This window comes from Alligator mississippiensis, chromosome 2 (genome assembly GCF_030867095.1).
Source record: "Alligator mississippiensis isolate rAllMis1 chromosome 2, rAllMis1, whole genome shotgun sequence".
Taxonomy (NCBI): Eukaryota; Metazoa; Chordata; order Crocodylia; family Alligatoridae; genus Alligator; species Alligator mississippiensis.
In genome coordinates this window covers 26,686,682-26,706,296 of record NC_081825.1, presented here as the reverse complement: position 1 = coordinate 26,706,296, position 19,615 = coordinate 26,686,682, and the positions used below count along the sequence as shown (strand labels likewise).

Below are 19,615 nucleotides of genomic sequence, written 5' to 3'. Positions count from 1 at the left end.
CTGACCGGGAGCAATTTACTCCTGGTCAGCATCTTCACATGCACTTCGGCGCATTAGTTTAATGCACTGATTTCTTGTACCTGTATGTGCTAGAAAATGGTACTTTAGACGAATCTACTGTGCAGTAATTGCTGCCCACATGTAGACAGTAAAGCTTTACTGCACATTAGATTAGTCTCATACACAGTAAAGCATCTTATGTAGACACACCCACTATTTATCATCACTTTACTCCTCTGTAGATCATCTCCTGCATCTTTAAATAGAGCATTATTCTTATTTAAATCTATGCTAAATGCTGAGTAGTATTATTATATAATTAGCTGCACCTTTCTTTGCTTTTAAACAGAACTTTAAAAATTATTTTAAAAAATTCACCTCTAAAAACAAGGCACAACTCAAAGTAATTTTTATGCATTTTTTGCTGTCATTTTATTGAAAAAAAGCTGGTATTCACATATTTATATTTTTATTCAACAACAGTTAGCTAACTTGTGCAACACAAAGAATGCAGCCATGAACAACAGCTTTCAAAACAATCAGATTTACCAACTTTACCATCACTTAGTCTACGGCACTGAAAGCTCAAACCAAAAAGGAAAAAAAAAGTTTTAAAAGTTTCACAATGACCATGTTAACTTTCTTACGTTCAAGAAGACCAGGCAACCAAATTGTACTAGTGATGTCAGACAGGACTGGGATACTGGTCTTTTAAAGATTTCTAGATTTTTCTTTAATAGTCACATCTCATCATTTTGGTTGGGAAGTCAATAATTTCATAACGCTTCAAAGATTTACTTTATTTTAACAAGATCTTTTTGGTACCCAAATGTGAAACAGACTAAGGTACTTGAAATAAAATATTAGAACTGTTGTATTAAGATCTGCTTTATAATAAATTATCTATAGAATCTCATTTGAAGATGTTAGAAGCTAAATATATGTTTTACAGTACTTCTAGCTGCAAATGCCAGTATGAGCTGTTAGCATTTTGAGCTGCAAAGGTTAACGGATGAGGCCAAAAGTCAAAGAAATTGTATGATACCCTTGAAGCAGTAGTTTGGCATTAACAAGATTTCTATACAATTTACCACATTCTTAAACCTTTTTACAAGAGAAAAGGTGATTGCTAAATTTAATTAGAATATGTACATATAATACTGTCCATGTCTTCTAGAGCATACAGTGTTGTATAAACAAACATTCCTCATTCCCTTGAAAGTTAACCTACACGTTTCATATGGTATGTGTATAGTATGGTTGGAAACTGATGCACATGCGTTTGTGCTTCTACACACAAAAACTATACAGCCTTGTTCTAGAAAATTTTAAAGGTATGTATTTTGTGTGTCATGGCAAGACTTCATAGAAAAAGTTGTAGCTTTTTTGTAATCCTTGTTAGCAGATTTCCCACCCACCCCACCCTCCCCAAATCAACCTATAAAAGCATGCAGGTCCATTTATCAGTCATTCTCCATTAGTTAGAAGTCAATGCAGAATGGTTTAGGGTCATAAAAGAACCTTTTGTATGTGAGGGATTTTAATCAGTGTAGATCAGACAGATCATCTGAATCATTTACACTCCTTTATTCGTGCTTTGAAAAGAAATCATTTGGGGTAATATTTGTTCTCTGCAGATGTTAGTAGGCATACAGAAAGATTTCGTAGATTAAAAGAATTTTCAGAACAGAGCATCACACCACTTGCATAAAACTCTCAATAGAAGCATCTTCCAATTACATTGTGATCTTTTGTAAACATTTCCCTCCATTTAATCCACAAATCATTTCTGTGACCTTAACAGTGGCGCAACCTGAAAACTTAACATTCACTGAGCCATGCTAACTGGTAACTTTCATAGCACTTAGAGATAGTGTGGCATATGCTGCATTATCTAGGTATACTGAAAATACACATGTGAGATCAATAACTGTGATGCAGTAAGGAAATGAAGGATTTTAAGAGTGCATAGTTTTGACCTGGCTTTGCACCCATTGGCTGCATCCAGACGAGCGCAGATGTGCAGTATGTGGTGCCACAGACCTGTCTGTGGTGCTACACGCTGCACAGTCAGGCATTCCTTGCACTGCTACTTTGCAGTGGGGGTGGGGATTTGACCCCAGGAGATCCCAAGCTAAAAAAAACCCGCACAGAAAAAGCGGGATAATGCATGTGGCGGCCAGGCTCCCAGCTGCAGGAGTGCCATGGATGCAGCTTCCCCAACCCCCAGGATCCCAGATAAGGCTGCTGAGGCCAGCACAGTTGCTGCCCTCTCCTACCCCCCCAGGGTAACCTGCTGTACGCCACAGTGCACATGGCACAAGCATTCCCCAGGGACAGGCAGTGGCACAAAGTATGCCACTGCTGCCTGTCCCTGGGGAACCAAACGTCCGGCCTCATCTGGATGTGGCCACTGAAATCAAATATTGACTTCAATAGCAGCAGAGTTAGGACAACACATGAGTGCTTTTGAAAATCCCACCCCACTATTTAAATAACTCATGTGTATATGCATTAACATCTCTTTGTGCTCTGAATAGTATGTAACCAGGAAGTAGCCAATATTGAATTTTTAAATAGCACCCACTGTAACTGCTATCTTTACATCTATAGCCTGACTGAATAGAAATGTATATGCAGAGTAAATTGCCTTTTATAAGAAGAAGCTGAATAAATCTACAGTAATTCATTTTTTTAATCAGAAAGTTGAAATACAAAGTCAGGATTTTTAGCAGACGTAAAAAAACTGTAAAAGTGTTTGTAGAACTCCGGCACTCCTACAGAGGGAGGGCAGAACACTAGAGATGGAAATATGGCAGGTGGACCCGGAGCAACTTTTTTGCTTGTTATTAAGGGAAATCATTTATTTTGTTTCCAGTTTAGTAACTGTCAAGATCTTTTTTCTCTGCACTGTGATATAAGGGGGATGCAGCTATTCACTGAGAAATAAGTCCATGTCACTTTGAAAGCCTATAAAGCATTACTGAAGAAATCAAGAGCCTAATGTAAAAAGCTCTAATAATGTGGTAAACCTTGAAGGCTGCAGAGGAATGCAGCAGCATAAGACCCTGGTCCTGTGAAGCACTGAGCTCCTCTGAGAGTTAACCGGAGTGGAAGGTACTCAGCACCTAACAGGAACAGTTCCCAAATGAATACCCCTGATTGTTTAAAAAAACTGATCTAGACCAAAGAACTGAATCTGTAGTAGTATTTGTATAATTACATAGTTGCAGTGTTTTAAAACTGTTGGTTGCCACCAATGATACAGAGTGAAGGGTGGAGGGATGGATTCTACAAATTCCACCACAACGACCACACTTTTGCGAAGGTCACGTCCTTCTACAACTCTCAAAAGGCTGGCTTATAAATACAGAGGGATATTGATAAACCTAGTGCATTTCTGAGTTCACTTTATCCTGAAATATGTACAGATTGTTTGTCGCTGCTATAGCAATTATGTTCTCAGTTGGGTGCCATGCTGTATGCAAGATCTTCTTCGTAAAGTCCAAACTGTCGACACTGATGTCATCTTTCCTTCGTTTGCCTCCAACACAGACTCGGCGGGGTTTCAGAATAGCTCGGGGCTTACTGCTCTCCCGGGATGCCTCCAAGGTAACATCACGTTTGGTGTTTCGGTCAAACATTCGAAAGAAGTTGTTATATGCACCTGTCATTATGACACTGCAGAGAGAACACAGAGGCAAGATTAAATAGAAAGATGTACTAACTCTACTAACAGGAATGAATCAATACAGCAGCACTTCACCAGTGCCTTTATATATTCTTAGGGGCAACTGAGATAATACAAGCTGTCCTCATCTACATGAGACACTGACTGTGCAGTAGCTCATTACTACTGTGCAGTAGCATCACATGGCATGAAGCGTGACGCAATGCTACTGCACAGTCAGCATCCCAAAAACAGCCATTTGTCGACACTACTGTGCAGTAACTCCAGTTACAGTGCAGTCATTCAGTACTTGTTTAGTACTAAATGACTGTGCTGTAACAACTATATAGTCAGTGTATTCTGTAGATGTGGCCCCTATGTCATTTTTACCCTGTAGTCCCTGTGATGAGAGAAATGCTTTTCCTTGCCATGTGATGGAACGCTATGGGGTCCAGAAGTCTGTGCTAGCTTATATGTATGGTCTTACTAGTTCACATGACCTATCATTGTCTTATACCATTTAATAGATTTTATGGCAACTTCTGTATTTCCAACTCCAAGCATTAAAAAAATCGGGATATGTGATTCCCCAAAACAAGGGACTGATTTATATCATGAGATTTTAAAAGTATTATATCTTACTCTTTTGCTTTCTAGCTTTTTAAAAATTCTAATGGTCATATTTTCAAACTATTTTCTGCAACTACAAAGACTAGTATATTCTTCTTTTTATTATGGGAGCCAGTTGCCCACATGACTCCAGGACTGGGGCATTAAACAAAAATTCCAAATGCCACAAAACTGCAGTAGTAGAATAGCCACCTGGACACCACTTAGCTTGCACATCTCTTGTAGTGAAAGTTGCCAAGGAGGTTATGAAGATCAGTCAAGTGTACTGTGGAAGTGAATGTCTTTTTTTTCTTTTCCTGTTGAATTCAGTTCCTAGCCAGATGCCGTGTTAACATGTCTGGGGAAATGGGTGCTATTAGAACATTTACCCTCCAAGGTTCCCATAAAGATACATTTACTGATAAATTTGATGTGACAGTGTTTGATCATTACCCTCAGTCCTCCACTCCTGCAACTTAAAGTCTGACTACCGAAGATTTGTGCAGGAATATCTGCAGGGTTTGCAGACAGAGGCTCAGGTTTCTGAGGACAGAACATTTATTCTTCTTCCTGCCCGCAGGCAGGTCTCTAATCCAGCCCATGGTTCAAATGAATAAATTGCATGCTCCTGTCTCTTCCCTCATGAGGATGAAATCCTGCCTCTATAAAATCAGTGGGTGTTTTACCATTAGTCTGGAGATGACAAGACTGTATTCTCAAGAGGGTATTTAATAGCAGCCTTCAGCTACCTGAAGGGTGGTTCCAAACTGTTCTCAGTGGCTGCAGATAACAAAACAAGGAGCAATGGTCTCAAGTTGCAGCAAGGGGAGTTTAGGTTAGATAGTATGGAAAACTCTCTCAGTAGGAGGGTAGAAAAGCATTGGAACAGATTACCCAGAGAGGTTGTGGACTCTCCATCCTTGGAGGTTTTTTAAGACTCAGCTAGACAAAGCTTTGGCTGGGATGACCTAGTTGGGGATGGTGCTGCTTAGAGCTGGGAGTTGGACAAGATGACCTCCTGAGGCCCCTTCCAACCCTAATTTTCCATAAGTCTATAATTTCATTCAATGGAATCAGGATTTTACTCATGATCTAAAGCCACTCAAATGTCCTTCAGCATTTATCACAGCTTAGGCATACCACTTTCTGTAGCCAACAGCACACAAAGGAGTCATCTCCTTTGTCTGCCCAGTCCAAATGAGCAGGTTGTCTGGAGACAGCCCCTGGCACACATCCAGAATGAGTTTCAAACTCATATCTCTGGATCCACAGTGATACTCTTTAATAGCTTGGCCACTAGATTCCTGATATTCTGGATCCTTAAACAACATCCATTGTCAAAACAGAGACTTCTAATCAGTGCACAGAGGTTACAGGGGCCCTACGGGAAAGCAGATCCACCCTTTCACTTTCCTCATCGCATCACAGCAGTGGGCTTTGGTTGTGTGGAGAACATGCAGTTTACCCTCTGCACTAGAAAGAATTTCACCTGAAGCTTTTATGGCCTTTAAAGGAAGGGCTGGTTGGATACAGTTTCAAGCACAATGCTGGCACTCCATAACTAATGTATTCCAACAGAATATATTTCACAGGCCCACATCTAATAAACTATTCTCATCCCTGGAAATAAGTTAAAAGTATTTTTTCTGTACCTTTTTGTTACTTGGCACCATTTGTAACACAGTCTAGTGCCATGCGTTCTGTTTGCAGCTCTTCCTCAGACTTGCTGAGTGACCTTTAGCAAGTCCTTTGCCCAACGAGATTTTAGGCTCTTCACTTCATGAATTTTCTTACTCTTCACTCTCCATCTAGTACAATGCAGACTAGAACCCAGTTTAGGCCACTAGTAACTAAACAGTATATATTAATAAACTAAAAAAATCTGAATAACAACTGTGCAGTTAAGTGCCTCTGAATCATGTCTGCTGAGTCACACTGCACAGTTGGCTGATGTGTTCATTTCAGAAACATATAGGGTCACTGAAGAAACTCTATTCTGCCCAGTGAATCGGGCAAGCTTCTACATTGTGAATCATTAGAAACACTGCCAGCTCTATCCTGAGTCCTGTTACTGATGGTGGAAAAGAATTTGACAAAATAGCATTTTTCATAGACCAGATATCTTGAAATACTGAAGGTAGCAGCAATGAATCAGATACTGGTAGTGCAGAGACTGTGCAGGACACCCTAGTCAATAAAAGCTTGTACCTATGCTGGAACGAATTGTCAGGCACAAGGACCATGCCTGCTGTCACATCCCTTTAGAGGACCTCCCATACTTATCCAGTTCTGTTGGCTAGGTCAGAGCTACCGCTTTCCCCTTTCTTTCCAAAGGGACCCTTGCAGGGAAGGCTATACTCGGAGGAGTGCAGAAATGGTTGTGACCAGACACTGAACAGGGGCAAGCTTCTGTCTCCCTCCCCATTAACTGGCCAGCCACAAACCTGCCATTCTGCTGTGAGGTACCAATCCCAAACAGTAAAAGAAAAGAAGCCAGAGTAACAGCTTGATAAAATGCATCCCAGTAACAGCATAAAGCCTATTGATCAAGATTAGTGCCTGTTTCAGAAATTGAATCAACAGCAGTAAATCTAACATTTCACTCCTTCCAAATCACCGTGTCTTGTCATTAGGACTCCCGCTGTAATGGTTATTCACAACATGAAAAAGTAGAGGGTATTTCATATCTCGGTGCTAACATACACAATTTGTGATTCTAACTGCCTAGCCCAGTGCTATGTTTTTTCCCCTGGGCAAAATTTTGAAGCAGGTTCGTAATGAAGGGGCATTGTGTGTCACGGGCTGCAGAGCTGTACATGGCTGGAACACATTTCCCTGGGGAATAAAAAACCTTCCTCCAGATGAATCCAGAAATAGCAGGTTTTCGCACAATGTGCCAATTGAACAAAACTCAGTGGTAGTCAAAATTGTCCCCTTCTCCATCATATTTAGTCTGCAGTAGAGCTGCCTCTGCAATCCATGTGACTTCTCATTTCTTGAACTATCCTATATTTTAAAAGTCTGTTTTCTTTGGCTGGCTCCCTTGGCTGTACAGTGGCATTTTTTACAATAGCGGCCCTATTGCATTGTATGTAGATAACTACTTTTCATGCTGGCCCTATTTTCTGCAGTTTAATGGCATTGTAAAAATAGCATTATGTAAATGAAAAGTGGCCAGGCTTCCTCAAGGTCATAAACACAGATGAGTTATAACCTTACCTGCTGTTTAAAATAACAATAAGAGAGAGAACCTAGTGTAGGATGGCTATTATTCCTGTTCAGAAAAACACTGCATCACATATAACAACAATATATAAGTAACAAGGAGGTTATATATGTATCCAATATTCCACATATGCCTATACATGTTTTAGAGTATAAAATGTAGCTACCTTGGAAAAACATGTCTTTCCCTTAAACCTTTTTAGACAGGTTTAATTTGAACAGCAATGTTAGACCCAGTATACTGGTTAAATGCTTACATATAATGTCCTGCCATTTAATTTTTCAAGCATGTGTATTTTGAGGAAAAATTGCTGTTCATTATTTTTTCTACATACTGCATTAGCAATGACACTGAAGTATCGTACTTCCTCTTCATGGCACAATTATCAATTGTTGTAAATTAAGCTGGGCATTTCAGGGTCCTTATTAGAAATGCAGTCCAGGGCTGTCTTGAAATTAGAGATGGAAAGACCCATTTAGTCTATCCTGTTTATCCTCTGTCCCTGGTCTGACCAGAACAATTACAGTACCAATACTGTATGCTCTCCCTTTTCCCTCCCCAGGGCTAGAATTGGCCAGAATGTTTCTGCATACCTCAATCACTACCAGCCAAATTCTTTGGCTTTAGCTTCTCTCTGCCATGAGGGAAATAGAATAAAACACAGGAACTCTGGTGAATTGAATTGAATGAACTTGTTACACTCATTTTTCTCCCACCTCCTTCTTCTTTTGCCTCCACTCTATCGTCTATATCCATTTTATTTCCCACTTTTACTCTTTGCCCATATTTCCAATTGATTTTTCTTGTTTTCCTCCTCCTTTTTCTGCTTTTTTCTTTTTAGTCACCCTTCACAGCCCTCCCTCTTTTTTTCCTGATTTTCTCTGTTGTTCCCCTTCTCGCCCATCATCTGGTATCTGAGTCATCTCCCTTGCTTTACCCTCTGCCCTACCCATCTTTCCCTTCTTGGATCTTCCCTCCCTCTTTTGCTTTTCATCCATCCTATCCCTCATTTCCCATTTCAATGTCTAATCACACATCTCTCCCTTCGTGTCCATGCCAGGAAACCCTCATCTGGTATCATAGCACCTCCCTAGCATCCTCCTATCAAGGGCTTCCTTTTCTTCTTCCCCCTGCTCTCAAATGTCTCTAATCTCCTTTCTCTTTCCCCTTTGGGCTGAATCTAATTGCTTTTGAATAAATCAATTGGCAGATTTCCTCTCTCATCGTATATAGATGCCTTGTTCCTTTGCTTCTGAATTTGGCATGAATATAGGGTTCTCATGCTAAACAGACTGCAGCATCAGCAGTGCTGGGCAGCTGAATGGGATGAGATGAAAAACCTGTATCTCCGTGTGGTTTGACTGGCCAGAGAAGAGCTCTCTGGCACATGCTTACCAGAAAAGATGCAGAGGGAGGAACAAACTCTGAGCTGTTTGTTCTATGAATGTTGTAGGTTCTTGCCAGGAGTCAGAGAGGTATGTATATGTATGTGCATGTGCATGTGCAGGGGTGGGGAATGAGACATACCTGGCTCTAAGATCATCATGCAGACTCCTAGGCTACCATGCCTACTGCAGCAGCACAAGTGATAACAGAATTGGCAGAATGCTTAATGCTGCTCCAGAAATTGGGCAGTAGGGAAGAGGTGACCTTGTTAATTGCTGTTTCCCCTCTGCCATATTTCCAGACCTATGGGGAGTCCTGTAGGCTTGTTAATGTCACCCTAAGTGCTAGATTTAGCTGGCTCATGGGGTCAATCCACAATGTGATCTGGAGCATGAATGATGCATGCTGCCAGATCTGGTGTTCAGGGCTGGATCTGACACACTGGGTCATGGCCACCTGCTCACCCCATGCTGCTTCAGGTCCACAGATCAGCCCCAAGTTGCTAATCCAGCCCAGGGAGGCTGGAAGGTTGAACACCATTGCACTAGCCCATAGTATCTCTGGTAGTTCACACCATCTCTTGCAATTGCCAGTTTGTACGATTTTGTGAAGATAAGGTTTGCAAGAAAAGAGTTTCATTTATCTCATTTCTTTTACTTGTCATAGTTCTCCCATTAGAAAAGAAAACAACAACTCTTAGTGGGACACATCATTTAAGTGCATTGTTATTACCATGCAAGTATCCGTGACTGACGTCATTTTACTTAGTCATGTAAGGGCAGAATTGTAAAAGTGTTCAGGAACCTACTGACACACATGGGTACTTAGTGGGATTTTCAAAAGCTCCTAACTGCCACTGACTCCATGTCCATCGTTAGGTGTCTAAATGCCTTAAAAAATCTGGCACTTCTAAATGAAAATCTTCCATGACTAGTTTTTATCTCTCAGTACATCTGTTCCCCTAGCATGAGACAGATTTCATTCTCCCTCCTATTTCAGCAACATTAGGCAAACTGAGTAGGATTATATCATTTGCAGTGATTTGGGTCTCTAAAGTTTCTATATATTTTTCCATTGAATTATCTTTACATGCAGATTCCATCAAGTCCACCAGCTACTTAGAACATGTGATGGTTCCACATCACTATTATTTCCACCCATTCTCAGGTGGCATGTCTACATGTTCATTAATGCACAGTGGTTACTGCACATTAATTTAGTACTTGTACAAATACTAAATAAATGTGCAGTAACCAGAGTTACTGTGCAGCAGCACCACCAAACTTCTTTTTAGTGATGCTACTGCACAGTAGCCTAATAATACTTACTGTGGAATAGTATATTTGCATTGTTTGTGCTGTGATGCACTACTTCTCAGTATTATTAGGCTACTGCACAGTTGGTGTTTTGTGTAGATGCACCCAGTGTCCTTAGTCGGGAAGAAAAGCTATCATTTACCCTCTATGTTGGCCTTTGTTTGCAAGCATTTTCTTATAAATTACCTGAACAGCTTATCTAGATGCTATGTGCATATCAGTAGGAATTTGTGTATGCCTATGCAGGAAGAAAAATCCCACAGCTGCTCTATTTTTATATTTAACTCCTGTGGTCTTTCAGCAATAGACCTTGCCCAAACTGGCTGTGTGGGTACATGCGTGTGCACACATTCACATTTTATAAATAACTGGAGACTAATTTTGTCTCAGATTATCTCATGCTAATTTCATATGTGAAGAGTCCTCCCCAAATCTGTCTTTTGCAGGTCCTACAGTTAGGATAAAAATTCATCTCCATAAGACAGTTTTCCTCTTCACCATTCTAGGCCATATATAGGCAAGCATCTGCACTGTGCAAGGGAGCAAAATGGAGGATGAATGGACAGGTTAGGGTTTGGGATGGATGGACCAACCCCTTTCTCCTGGACTACCAACAGAAATTATAGTACAGGTTGGGCTGCATTATCTTTTCTGCACTGGAGTTCACTGTCGCTAGGGCACCACTTCCTCACACCAGACAGCGCCAGAACTACTTCCTTCCAGAGGAAAAGGAGATGGCACAGCAGTCCAAACAAGTGCAAAGGTAGGAAGAGTCTCTCCCCAGCTCTGACTGCAGATTTCATCATCAGATTATAAACCATGCTCTCTGCAGATGCTCAGTAAGAAGCATTTTATATTCCACCAAGCCATATTACCCAAACAATTATATTTTTGATTGCTCCAGTTTTTTTAAAATCACATCAATTCATTCCCTTTGAGTTATGTGAGGAGTGTATCTGTAACCTTCTAGGCCAGGGACATCAAACATACAGTCCAGGTCCAGCCCACAGCGCAGTTTCCTTTGGCCCACAGAACTCCTGGTGGACCTAGAAATTCAGGAGCAGGGCAAGCAGGAGGAAAGGCCTGCCACAGAACTCAGGGCTATAGAGCCCCATCGGGCCTGGCTACTGGCAGCACGTGGAGAGTGAGAACTGTGCTACTTGCATGGCTGCTGTTTGTCACAATGTCAGGTTCAGCTCTGGCCTGTAAAAAGCCCTGCGGTCTGAATCTGGCTTTGCAGGGAGGTGAGTTTGACACCCCTGTTCTAGGCCATGGCAGGCTCAGGTGGAGGCTGTCATCATGGCAAATGTATCTTACCAGAAGAAAGGAAAATATTCAGCAAAAGACTCTCCAAATACCTGTTCTTTGGAAATGAACATTTTCTAGGACAAAGGAAGGAGGCAGTGGGTGTTTCTACACATGCATTAAATCCAGGAGCAGTTTACTCCCACTTCCCGGGACCCTGCAATGAGCCCCTGCTGCCCCTGGCGGAGTTCTAGGCTCCACTTGGGTGTTAGCCTAGGGGCTGGCAGGGAGCACTGGGCTGGAAAACAGTTGTCTCCTGGCCAGGGCTGGGACATTGCACCCTGCCCCCAGGGGGGCTACTTGCTGCAAGGAGGGGCAGGTCCCTGGCCCTGCCCTGATCCACTGGTGGGGCAGCTAGCAGATAGCTAGCTGCCCCACCAGTGGTTCAGGGCATGGGGCTGGGACCTACCCCACCCCTGCAGCTTTTTTCAAGCTCTGTGCCTCTAACACCTGATCAGGGGACAGGGCTGGGATCTGCCCCAACCAGAACAGTTCCCAGCACCCGTTTCACAATTGTGGGGCGGAGCCTGTGGAGCATGATCCCCACTCAGCTCCATGAACAGATCGGGAGCTTGGGTGCTGTGACCATGAAGATCAGGCTGGGAGATAAGGAATTCCCAGAGCTGGCCCTGTGACTGCAAACCTGGCACTGGGAAATAAGGATCATGATGGTGAAACAGGGGCTGAGAGATAATGATAAAGCAGGGGCTGGGAGATAAGGATTTTCCATCCCCAGCTCTCCGATGGTGATCTCGGAGTGGGGGGCTTGGAGCTTCCTGCTGCCAGAGCAGGGGGACATAGTCCCCACAGACTTGCTTCTGGTCAGGCATCTACACAAGTGCTACTGCACAATTAGTAATCACAAGTAAATTTGCTACTTGCATTTGCAGGTAGGAAATTTACTTGTGATTAGTGAGGTTTCTTGTGCAGTAAGCATGTGCACGTGTAGACACACATGCATACTGCACAGTAAACTACACTACTGCATAGTAAAGCATCTCATGTAGACACACCCAGTCATTTGCAAATGACTTTCCCCTATGGTGGTATGTTCATTTTTGGGGAAGTTTGGAGACTGATTGACAGGAACTGCAACAAAAAGCTTCCTGACTGGAAATCAAAGAGGATGCACTGCTTCAGATCTCAGGGGCATCAGAAGCAATGTTGGGGGATAAACACTGCAAAATAATTCAGAAGCTCTAGCATGTGTAGGATGGGGAATGAGGAACCAGGAAGCCTGACAAACTTCTTTAGAAATAAAAGTTAATATGACAAATCAAACTTGTCATACGGTGCTGAATAGTGTCAACCCACCCCTGTTGTACATGACTGCTGTACAAAAATGTACACTTAAGTCTTTATCAAGGCGAGAGTAGGCTCATTTGATATTTGGCCCACTGGGACTTGCAAATTTTGCAGGATTAGAGTGGAGTCAAGAAGCTGACTGGATGATATAGTAGAAGGCTATGGCCAACAGCAAGGGCTCATGTCAAATGCAAGGACCTCAGCAGTTGTATATGACTTCATTTATCTACTTACAAGGTCCTTGTCAGAGTTGTATCCAAAAGCCTTCCTTGAAGGTCTTCCCCTTAGCTTTAATTTTTATTTTATTTTATTTTATTTTTTAAGGTGTTAATGTATACAGTCACGGGTTTTACCTGACCTCCTCCTGTAATTCACAGTAAGATGCTCAATGCATGTTAAGTTGAGGATTTTTGCAGCAGAGTAGTAGAAATAACTTGTACATATTTTTCCTGCTTTGTTGGCAGTGGAAAGGAGACAGTGTCATGCAGATCATTAGTTGATTTTTCCATGCATTTGTACTCTGAAGTCTTTAAATAAAACAGCTATATAATAGAGTTTGCAAATTCCATCTAGTCACATTATCATGAAAATGTATATATGTGACACAGTTTAATAGTCAAGGAAACATAATAAGTGTTCAGTTGGTTGCATTATTTGTAAGATTCTCTCTTTACTCCTCCTCTGACCACTGTTCTTGCCCAGCTACATAATGATTAATGTGCCCTTCAGCAAATGAGATTGGCTCTGTCTGATTGTATTAGTTCCTGTTCATTGGAGTTACTGAGCATCAATCACGTTCTAATCAGAGCTTGTGTACATTGATTTTTATAAACAGCTTCAACCATAGGGTTCTATCATCATCCTGAATTAACTCCTTAATTGTAATAAAAACTAATTTAAAATAATAGCGATCATGTTTCTATTTTTAAATGCTGGCAAGTATGATTCTAATGTTTTACTTAAAATACCAATCTAGTTTTAGGGCACATAACATGTTAAGAAACTATCATGATTATGTTTTAAAGTATTTTTATTAATACAAATATCATACTATAGATGACATCATAGGCATTTTTTACCCTTTGCAATTATTCTGTATTTAAAATATATCTATTATTAAGAACCAGGCTATCTGACCTTAATATTGAGAGCTGTATTCTTATTTTTTTAAAGATGGGAATTCTTCCTTTAAAAAAAAAATTTACTACACAACCAATTGAATTACACCTCATAAAAATTCCTTGTCTTCAACACAAAAATACTTGCCACTTCTCTGAGCACGATCAAGTTTCCCTGTGAAGAAGCATCAGTGCTAGTGTCACCTGCTCTGAAGATGAAAATTAGTACGGATGCATTTAATTCTCGTTCTGATTGCTAAAGGGAAATGTCCAAATTTGAGAGACAAATAATAATATACTCAACTAAAAATAAGTGCCTTTTGCCAAATGTCTGGCCAAAAGTGGTACTCCTCAATTGGAGATCGAGTGGTAGTTTATCCATTTTAAAGAGAGGTGCGTTGTGTTTAGTGAAGGATTCAGTAATTGTGCAAGACTAACTATCCTCCCACATATAGGCAGCACAATAAATTAAACCTTTAAAAACGGAATGCTCCCACTTAATGAGGACCAGTTGATTTCACACTATGTTGATCTTTCTGATCTGTCAAGTGGGAATTAGATTAAAACCATTACATTCATTTTAAACCCTGATACTGAACAATCCTTCTATTATTAACATGCAGTTATCCAGTAGCATGTGATACTTTGATGAGGTTTTATTCAACTACTGAAGGGAGTATCAGGTATCTACCAGCAAAACATCTTGGAATTGGTTTTGAAAGTACTAAAAACCTCCTGAATCTTTGGGAAGATTTTAAATATATCTGAGTAAGATATATTTCCCTTTTCCCTAAAGACTTATACACTCCCAGGTTCAGGTAAGGAGCAGAAGTGTCACTATTCCAAAGATGTTCTCTTTTGGTATTTCCAGAAGGACTACAAGCCAGAATCACTACATATTTCCTGAAAGAGCCTGTGCTGAGCTCTCCATCCACACTTTAAGGGTTTGAAGGGTTCATAAAACCATCCCAAAACCAGATGCCTATACCCCAGTGGCCAAACATGATAAATTCTTGCCCACCAGCATGAGTTTTCACTGGCATTGAGATTTTTCAGTGAGCTCTGGCCTTGGAAAGCCTAATCCCTAATTGCCACAACTTACTGAATCTGAGAAGGACTGCCCCCAGTACAGTGCCTTTATATCATTTTACTGGTCAGCAGTCCTGACAACAGGAGAACTTACCCAGAGCTGAAGGGCAGCCAGTGGAAATTCCCATCATATTTTTAACTGGGGTACAGCCTGTCAAAGGCATTGACTTTGCAGCCTCCTTTGTCTGATCATCAAAGCTAGACTGAATTAATCACTTTTACACTGAGAGGCTGGTGTGACTCATTTTCTTGCTTTTTCTTTCCAAGATTTTCTTGGGACTTCCATGAATTGCCCAGGTCAGTATATTTGTAGAACTGGGAAACACTTCCCTACTTACGGAGCTTAGGGAATGGACCGTTGTGTAAAGAATAGCTGCCATCGATCAGAGAACTTAGAGGAAGAGAAGAAGAACCTAGCTAAAATGACTATCGTACGTACAAGCTGTATCCAAAAGAGCTATTATAGGTTATTTTATGCATATGAAACAGAAATTCGTACTGAGGTTTGAACGTATGATCTGATGCACTGCAGTAACATGGGTGATGGAGCTCACATATCACAGGTGTCCTACTAACTGCCATTTATGACAATGGGAATTCTGTTCAAGGGATGGCAGAGTGCTTAGAAAAATTAACCTGTCCTCAGATGTTATGACACAGACTGTGGTATAGATTATGTTAACTTGGTAAAACTGCAGATCAACTTTTATAATGTGGAACTGAGTTATGGGCCCAATCTACTCTGTTATCCCAGTATGAAGCTGAAGCCTAATGTGTTACACTGGTGCAAATGAGATGATTTTGTCCCCTTCATTAAAGTTCCCCAAAAACATTCATATTTAATTTGAATAGTCCTTCACAAGTTTTGGGCAGTGGTCTACAAAGAATTGGCTGGTCACCTGCTTCTGGTTCTTTTCCCCTCCTCATTTCCAGTTGCTAAATTGGATTTGTGAAGAAGCCAGTTTAACTTGTCTGAGCATGCAATTGCTCTAGCAAACCCCACACTTCAATGGGATGTGCAAATCATTTTTAGTAAGCAATCTTTTTTATTCTTTCAACCCATTTCCTGCTTTTGGGAAAAATAGATGGAATTTTGATTTTTCTCAGCTGTGAGATAAGAAATAATAATTCATAAAGAACAAAGAGAACTAATGCTTAAATAACTAGTTTAGATTGTGGCTGAGGAGGTGAAAGGTACAATACCATTAACATACAAACACCTTTAAAACCTAGATGCTCATGGCCTGATATGCAAAACAGCCACAAGATTTACTGGTTATACCCCACTACATGGCAATTTCTCTGCTAAATTAAAATAGTAATGGAGATAAGGATGGATTACCTGTCTGATCCATTCCACGCACATTCAAACTTGTCAAAGATGCAGTCATTTTCATAAAGGGAACACAGCTTGCTCCTAAGGTAATCATGGACCTGTTTTACAGAAAATGATAGAGCAGTTACTTAAAAAGCCCACACATTTGAAATGTCCTATTGTATTGCCTTAATGGGTTGGTAGCTTTTACAAAGGCGGTATCCTTCCATCTTTTAAAGTAAAGTTTGTACTTTCCCTAGTTCAATTTGAAGAATGCTGTAAAATTACCAGATTTTCTTGCATGCCACACATCCCCAAATAAGACACACATCTTGTTTTTGGAAAGCACAACGTAGAAAAAAATATTTTTTCCACAGTCATTGCGGACTGTGTGACAGAGCAACTCCTCCTGGACTTACTCCAGGAAGCGTGGCATCCTAGGAGACAGTCTAGGTGAGACAGCAGGAACTTCCCGGTGTCACAAGAGAACAACATGGCTAGGCCCCAGTCCCCTGCAAGGGCAGTAGCAAGACCACTATTTCTTTACTGTAAATAGTTGTTTATACAAGTTCCTGTAAGTAATAAAGTGCTGTTTCCACACCAAAAGCCCCATCAAGATACTACAGACAGCATGCAGCAGCTCACTTGCCCTGAAATAGCTTGATTGCTCATTCAGGCACAAGGTACAATGCTCAGCCAACAGCTATGGCTGCCAGGGGATTAACACAGGACTCCTCCCCTTCTACATGCTGGGACCAGAAACAATGACAGCCATCTTGACAGCCATTAGAACACAGTGTCTGCATGCTTTTATTCCAGTGAAGAAAAATCAGACATGCGCCCCCAATTAGGAGGGCTGATTGTGGGGGGAGGTACACATAGTATGCAATTATATAAGGCAACGTAGCAGGAAACCTCAGTCTAGAGCATGCCTTCCTACCCCTGCTTTAGATCACCCCTTTCAAATGTGCTTTGTTCCTGTCCATTTTTTTTAACTGTAGCCCTATTTCAAAAGACATTGGGTAGCTGATACAACATGTGTGATAATCAGTGTTTAAATTAATCTAAACTAAATTATCTATTTTAAATAGTAACGGTATAAAAATCTAATATCTAAAATCTAAAAACTGTATAAAAATCTATATGGACTCCTATTTAATTATAGTAAAAGGCTTTGAGAGAGATACCTGCCCCACTTATAAAAGGTATAATACATGCCAGTGCTAGCAACAGCAAGTCAGTAGCAAAATGATGTATAGAGATGTATGGAGCCTAATTTTCATAGGCTAATGCTCAAAACACTATCTTAGTTCATGGCTATTTCATATCAATGATAAAATGTGAGATCTGATAACAAAAACCAACAACATATGTTGCATACTCTGGAAAATCTCATTTTAGGTTGCATATTGGAAGTGGGTGAGAGTTACTGTAAAATAATGTATATGAAGGACACTATCATTCCTCTACTGAACTGGATTCTTTAAAGTCAACCTCATTTGTCTCACACCATAATAAAATAATGAGCCTGGGAATTCTTGTGTATACAAGGCCTGGTAATCCATTTCACATTCCTTGTTTTCTAGTGGCTGATACAGCATGTTTGATCGCTAGCCAGGAACTGAAAAACAACTACTTCAGATACTAATGTTGCACGGATGACCTCTGAGGAGCCCATATTATTTTTTATCAGCACCATATGAATACAACTGCCTGGGAAACAAATTTAGTACTGGCATAAGGAGGTATCCCTTCCTTTGAAGTCCCTAGAAGCTGCACCTGTGTATTCAAAAGCTGAATTTGGCTCTCTTGACTGTGGCCCGCTCAGTATCCTCTGCTGGCTTAGGTCTTGGAATTCCCTTTAACGTGGTAATTTATTCTGCTCTGTCTGGTTACTTCCTTGAAGTTTTAGTTCATATCAAAATCTCTGCAACATCTGCAATGTCTATGGCACCAAATAAATCTGTAAATTAACTTAAAATTTGTTATGGACTATACATTTCCGTCATGGATCATTGTTTCAGAATTTGATGAATGAGCCTCCTAGGCTATATATCAGCAAACAGATCCTGTCAGCTGAACATGCTACTTACTTAACGGCTAATAAGCAAATGGGAGACGTGGGTAAACTGATTCTTAGTTAACTGTATTTACCTCATGGTGCATGTGTCAACGTGCATACTTCTCATACCCTCCCTCAAGGAGATGTTTCTGCCTTCCTAGCATTCATAACAGCATTTCCTCTACAGGAACTGGAGGTGGTCCTTAAATGTTTCTCAGATCTCGGGTGATTTAGCCATACCTATATTTGTTACAAGTTATTATTTATGTTAAGATATTTTATTAGAGAATAAGGGTCTTTTGTCCTCCACTCCCAGTGCAAAATGCCTGCAGAGAGCGGGAGAGCAACAGCAGCCCTGGCTGTGGCCTCCTGGAGCCCTTTGTCAGCGTCACTGGTGGCAGCAGGGGCCTTTGGCGGGCACGCAGCAGGCAGACAGGCAGTCACTGCATGTGGGGGAGTCTGGCAGGTGAGACGGCCGTGGGCCAGGTGAGAATGAGCGCGGCAGGCCAGCAGGATCAGTGAGGGGGCTAGCAGGATCAAAGGAACCTGTTCCTCACTGCCAGGAGCTGGGGCAGCCATAGTGCAGAGACGAAAAGGGGACGCAAACACAGCTGCCATGTGCTGCCTCTGCACATGCCACGCTGCTCCTCTGAATCTTGGAAAGTAAAAGCAAGAAAATGTGCACAGAGCGGGGCTATGTTTTAAAGACAGCTACCAAGCGCTGGCAGCTGGATCTGGCTTCAAAAATAGCTGCCAAGTGCTGGCAGCTACGGTAGGAGGCTGGAGCTCTCTCTGGTGGTGACAGGGTCACATGGCCTTTGAGAGGACTCAGTCAGTCCGTACTGTGTTTCTTCTACTTTATCTTCTACTTCTTTTTCTACTTAGGTTTTTTTCTACCTTCATTACTCCTTTTGATTTTTTGAAGCTCTCAACTCCTTCTTTTTACAGCCCTGCTTCCTTGTCTACAGGCATTCATTCATTCATTAGTGTCTGCATTTATTTGCTGGATTTCAGTTTTGAATTTTGCTTTCACTCTTGCCCACAATGAAGCCTCCAGGGTGATTATGAAAGTTAACACTGATGAAATTTGAACTTCTGCCTTGTTTTCATGGTCATCTCCTGTTCACAAGAGTGACAGGTTTGGGACTGTGTTAGGTAAGCAGACTAGCATTCACTGGTATCAGGGAATTGAACAGTGTAGCAGAGGCAGCCGT

At 41.2% G+C, this 19,615-nt stretch overlaps 1 protein-coding gene across 5 annotated transcripts in view; it reads right to left on the bottom strand.

The window, feature by feature from the left end:
* Positions 1-404: 404 nt before the first annotated feature.
* PPP2R2C (protein phosphatase 2 regulatory subunit Bgamma) overlaps positions 405-19,615 on the bottom strand; it is a 325,034-nt gene continuing 305,823 nt past the window's right edge. For all 5 annotated transcript variants that reach the window (XM_059721560.1, XM_059721561.1, XM_019479487.2 and 2 more), the window contains 2 exons: positions 16,367-16,458; positions 405-3,681 (listed from right to left, as the gene is read on the bottom strand). In XM_059721560.1, the coding sequence (XP_059577543.1) occupies positions 3,390-3,681; positions 16,367-16,458 (384 nt within the window). In that variant the 3' untranslated portion in view covers positions 405-3,389. The remainder of the gene's footprint in view (positions 3,682-16,366; positions 16,459-19,615) is intronic.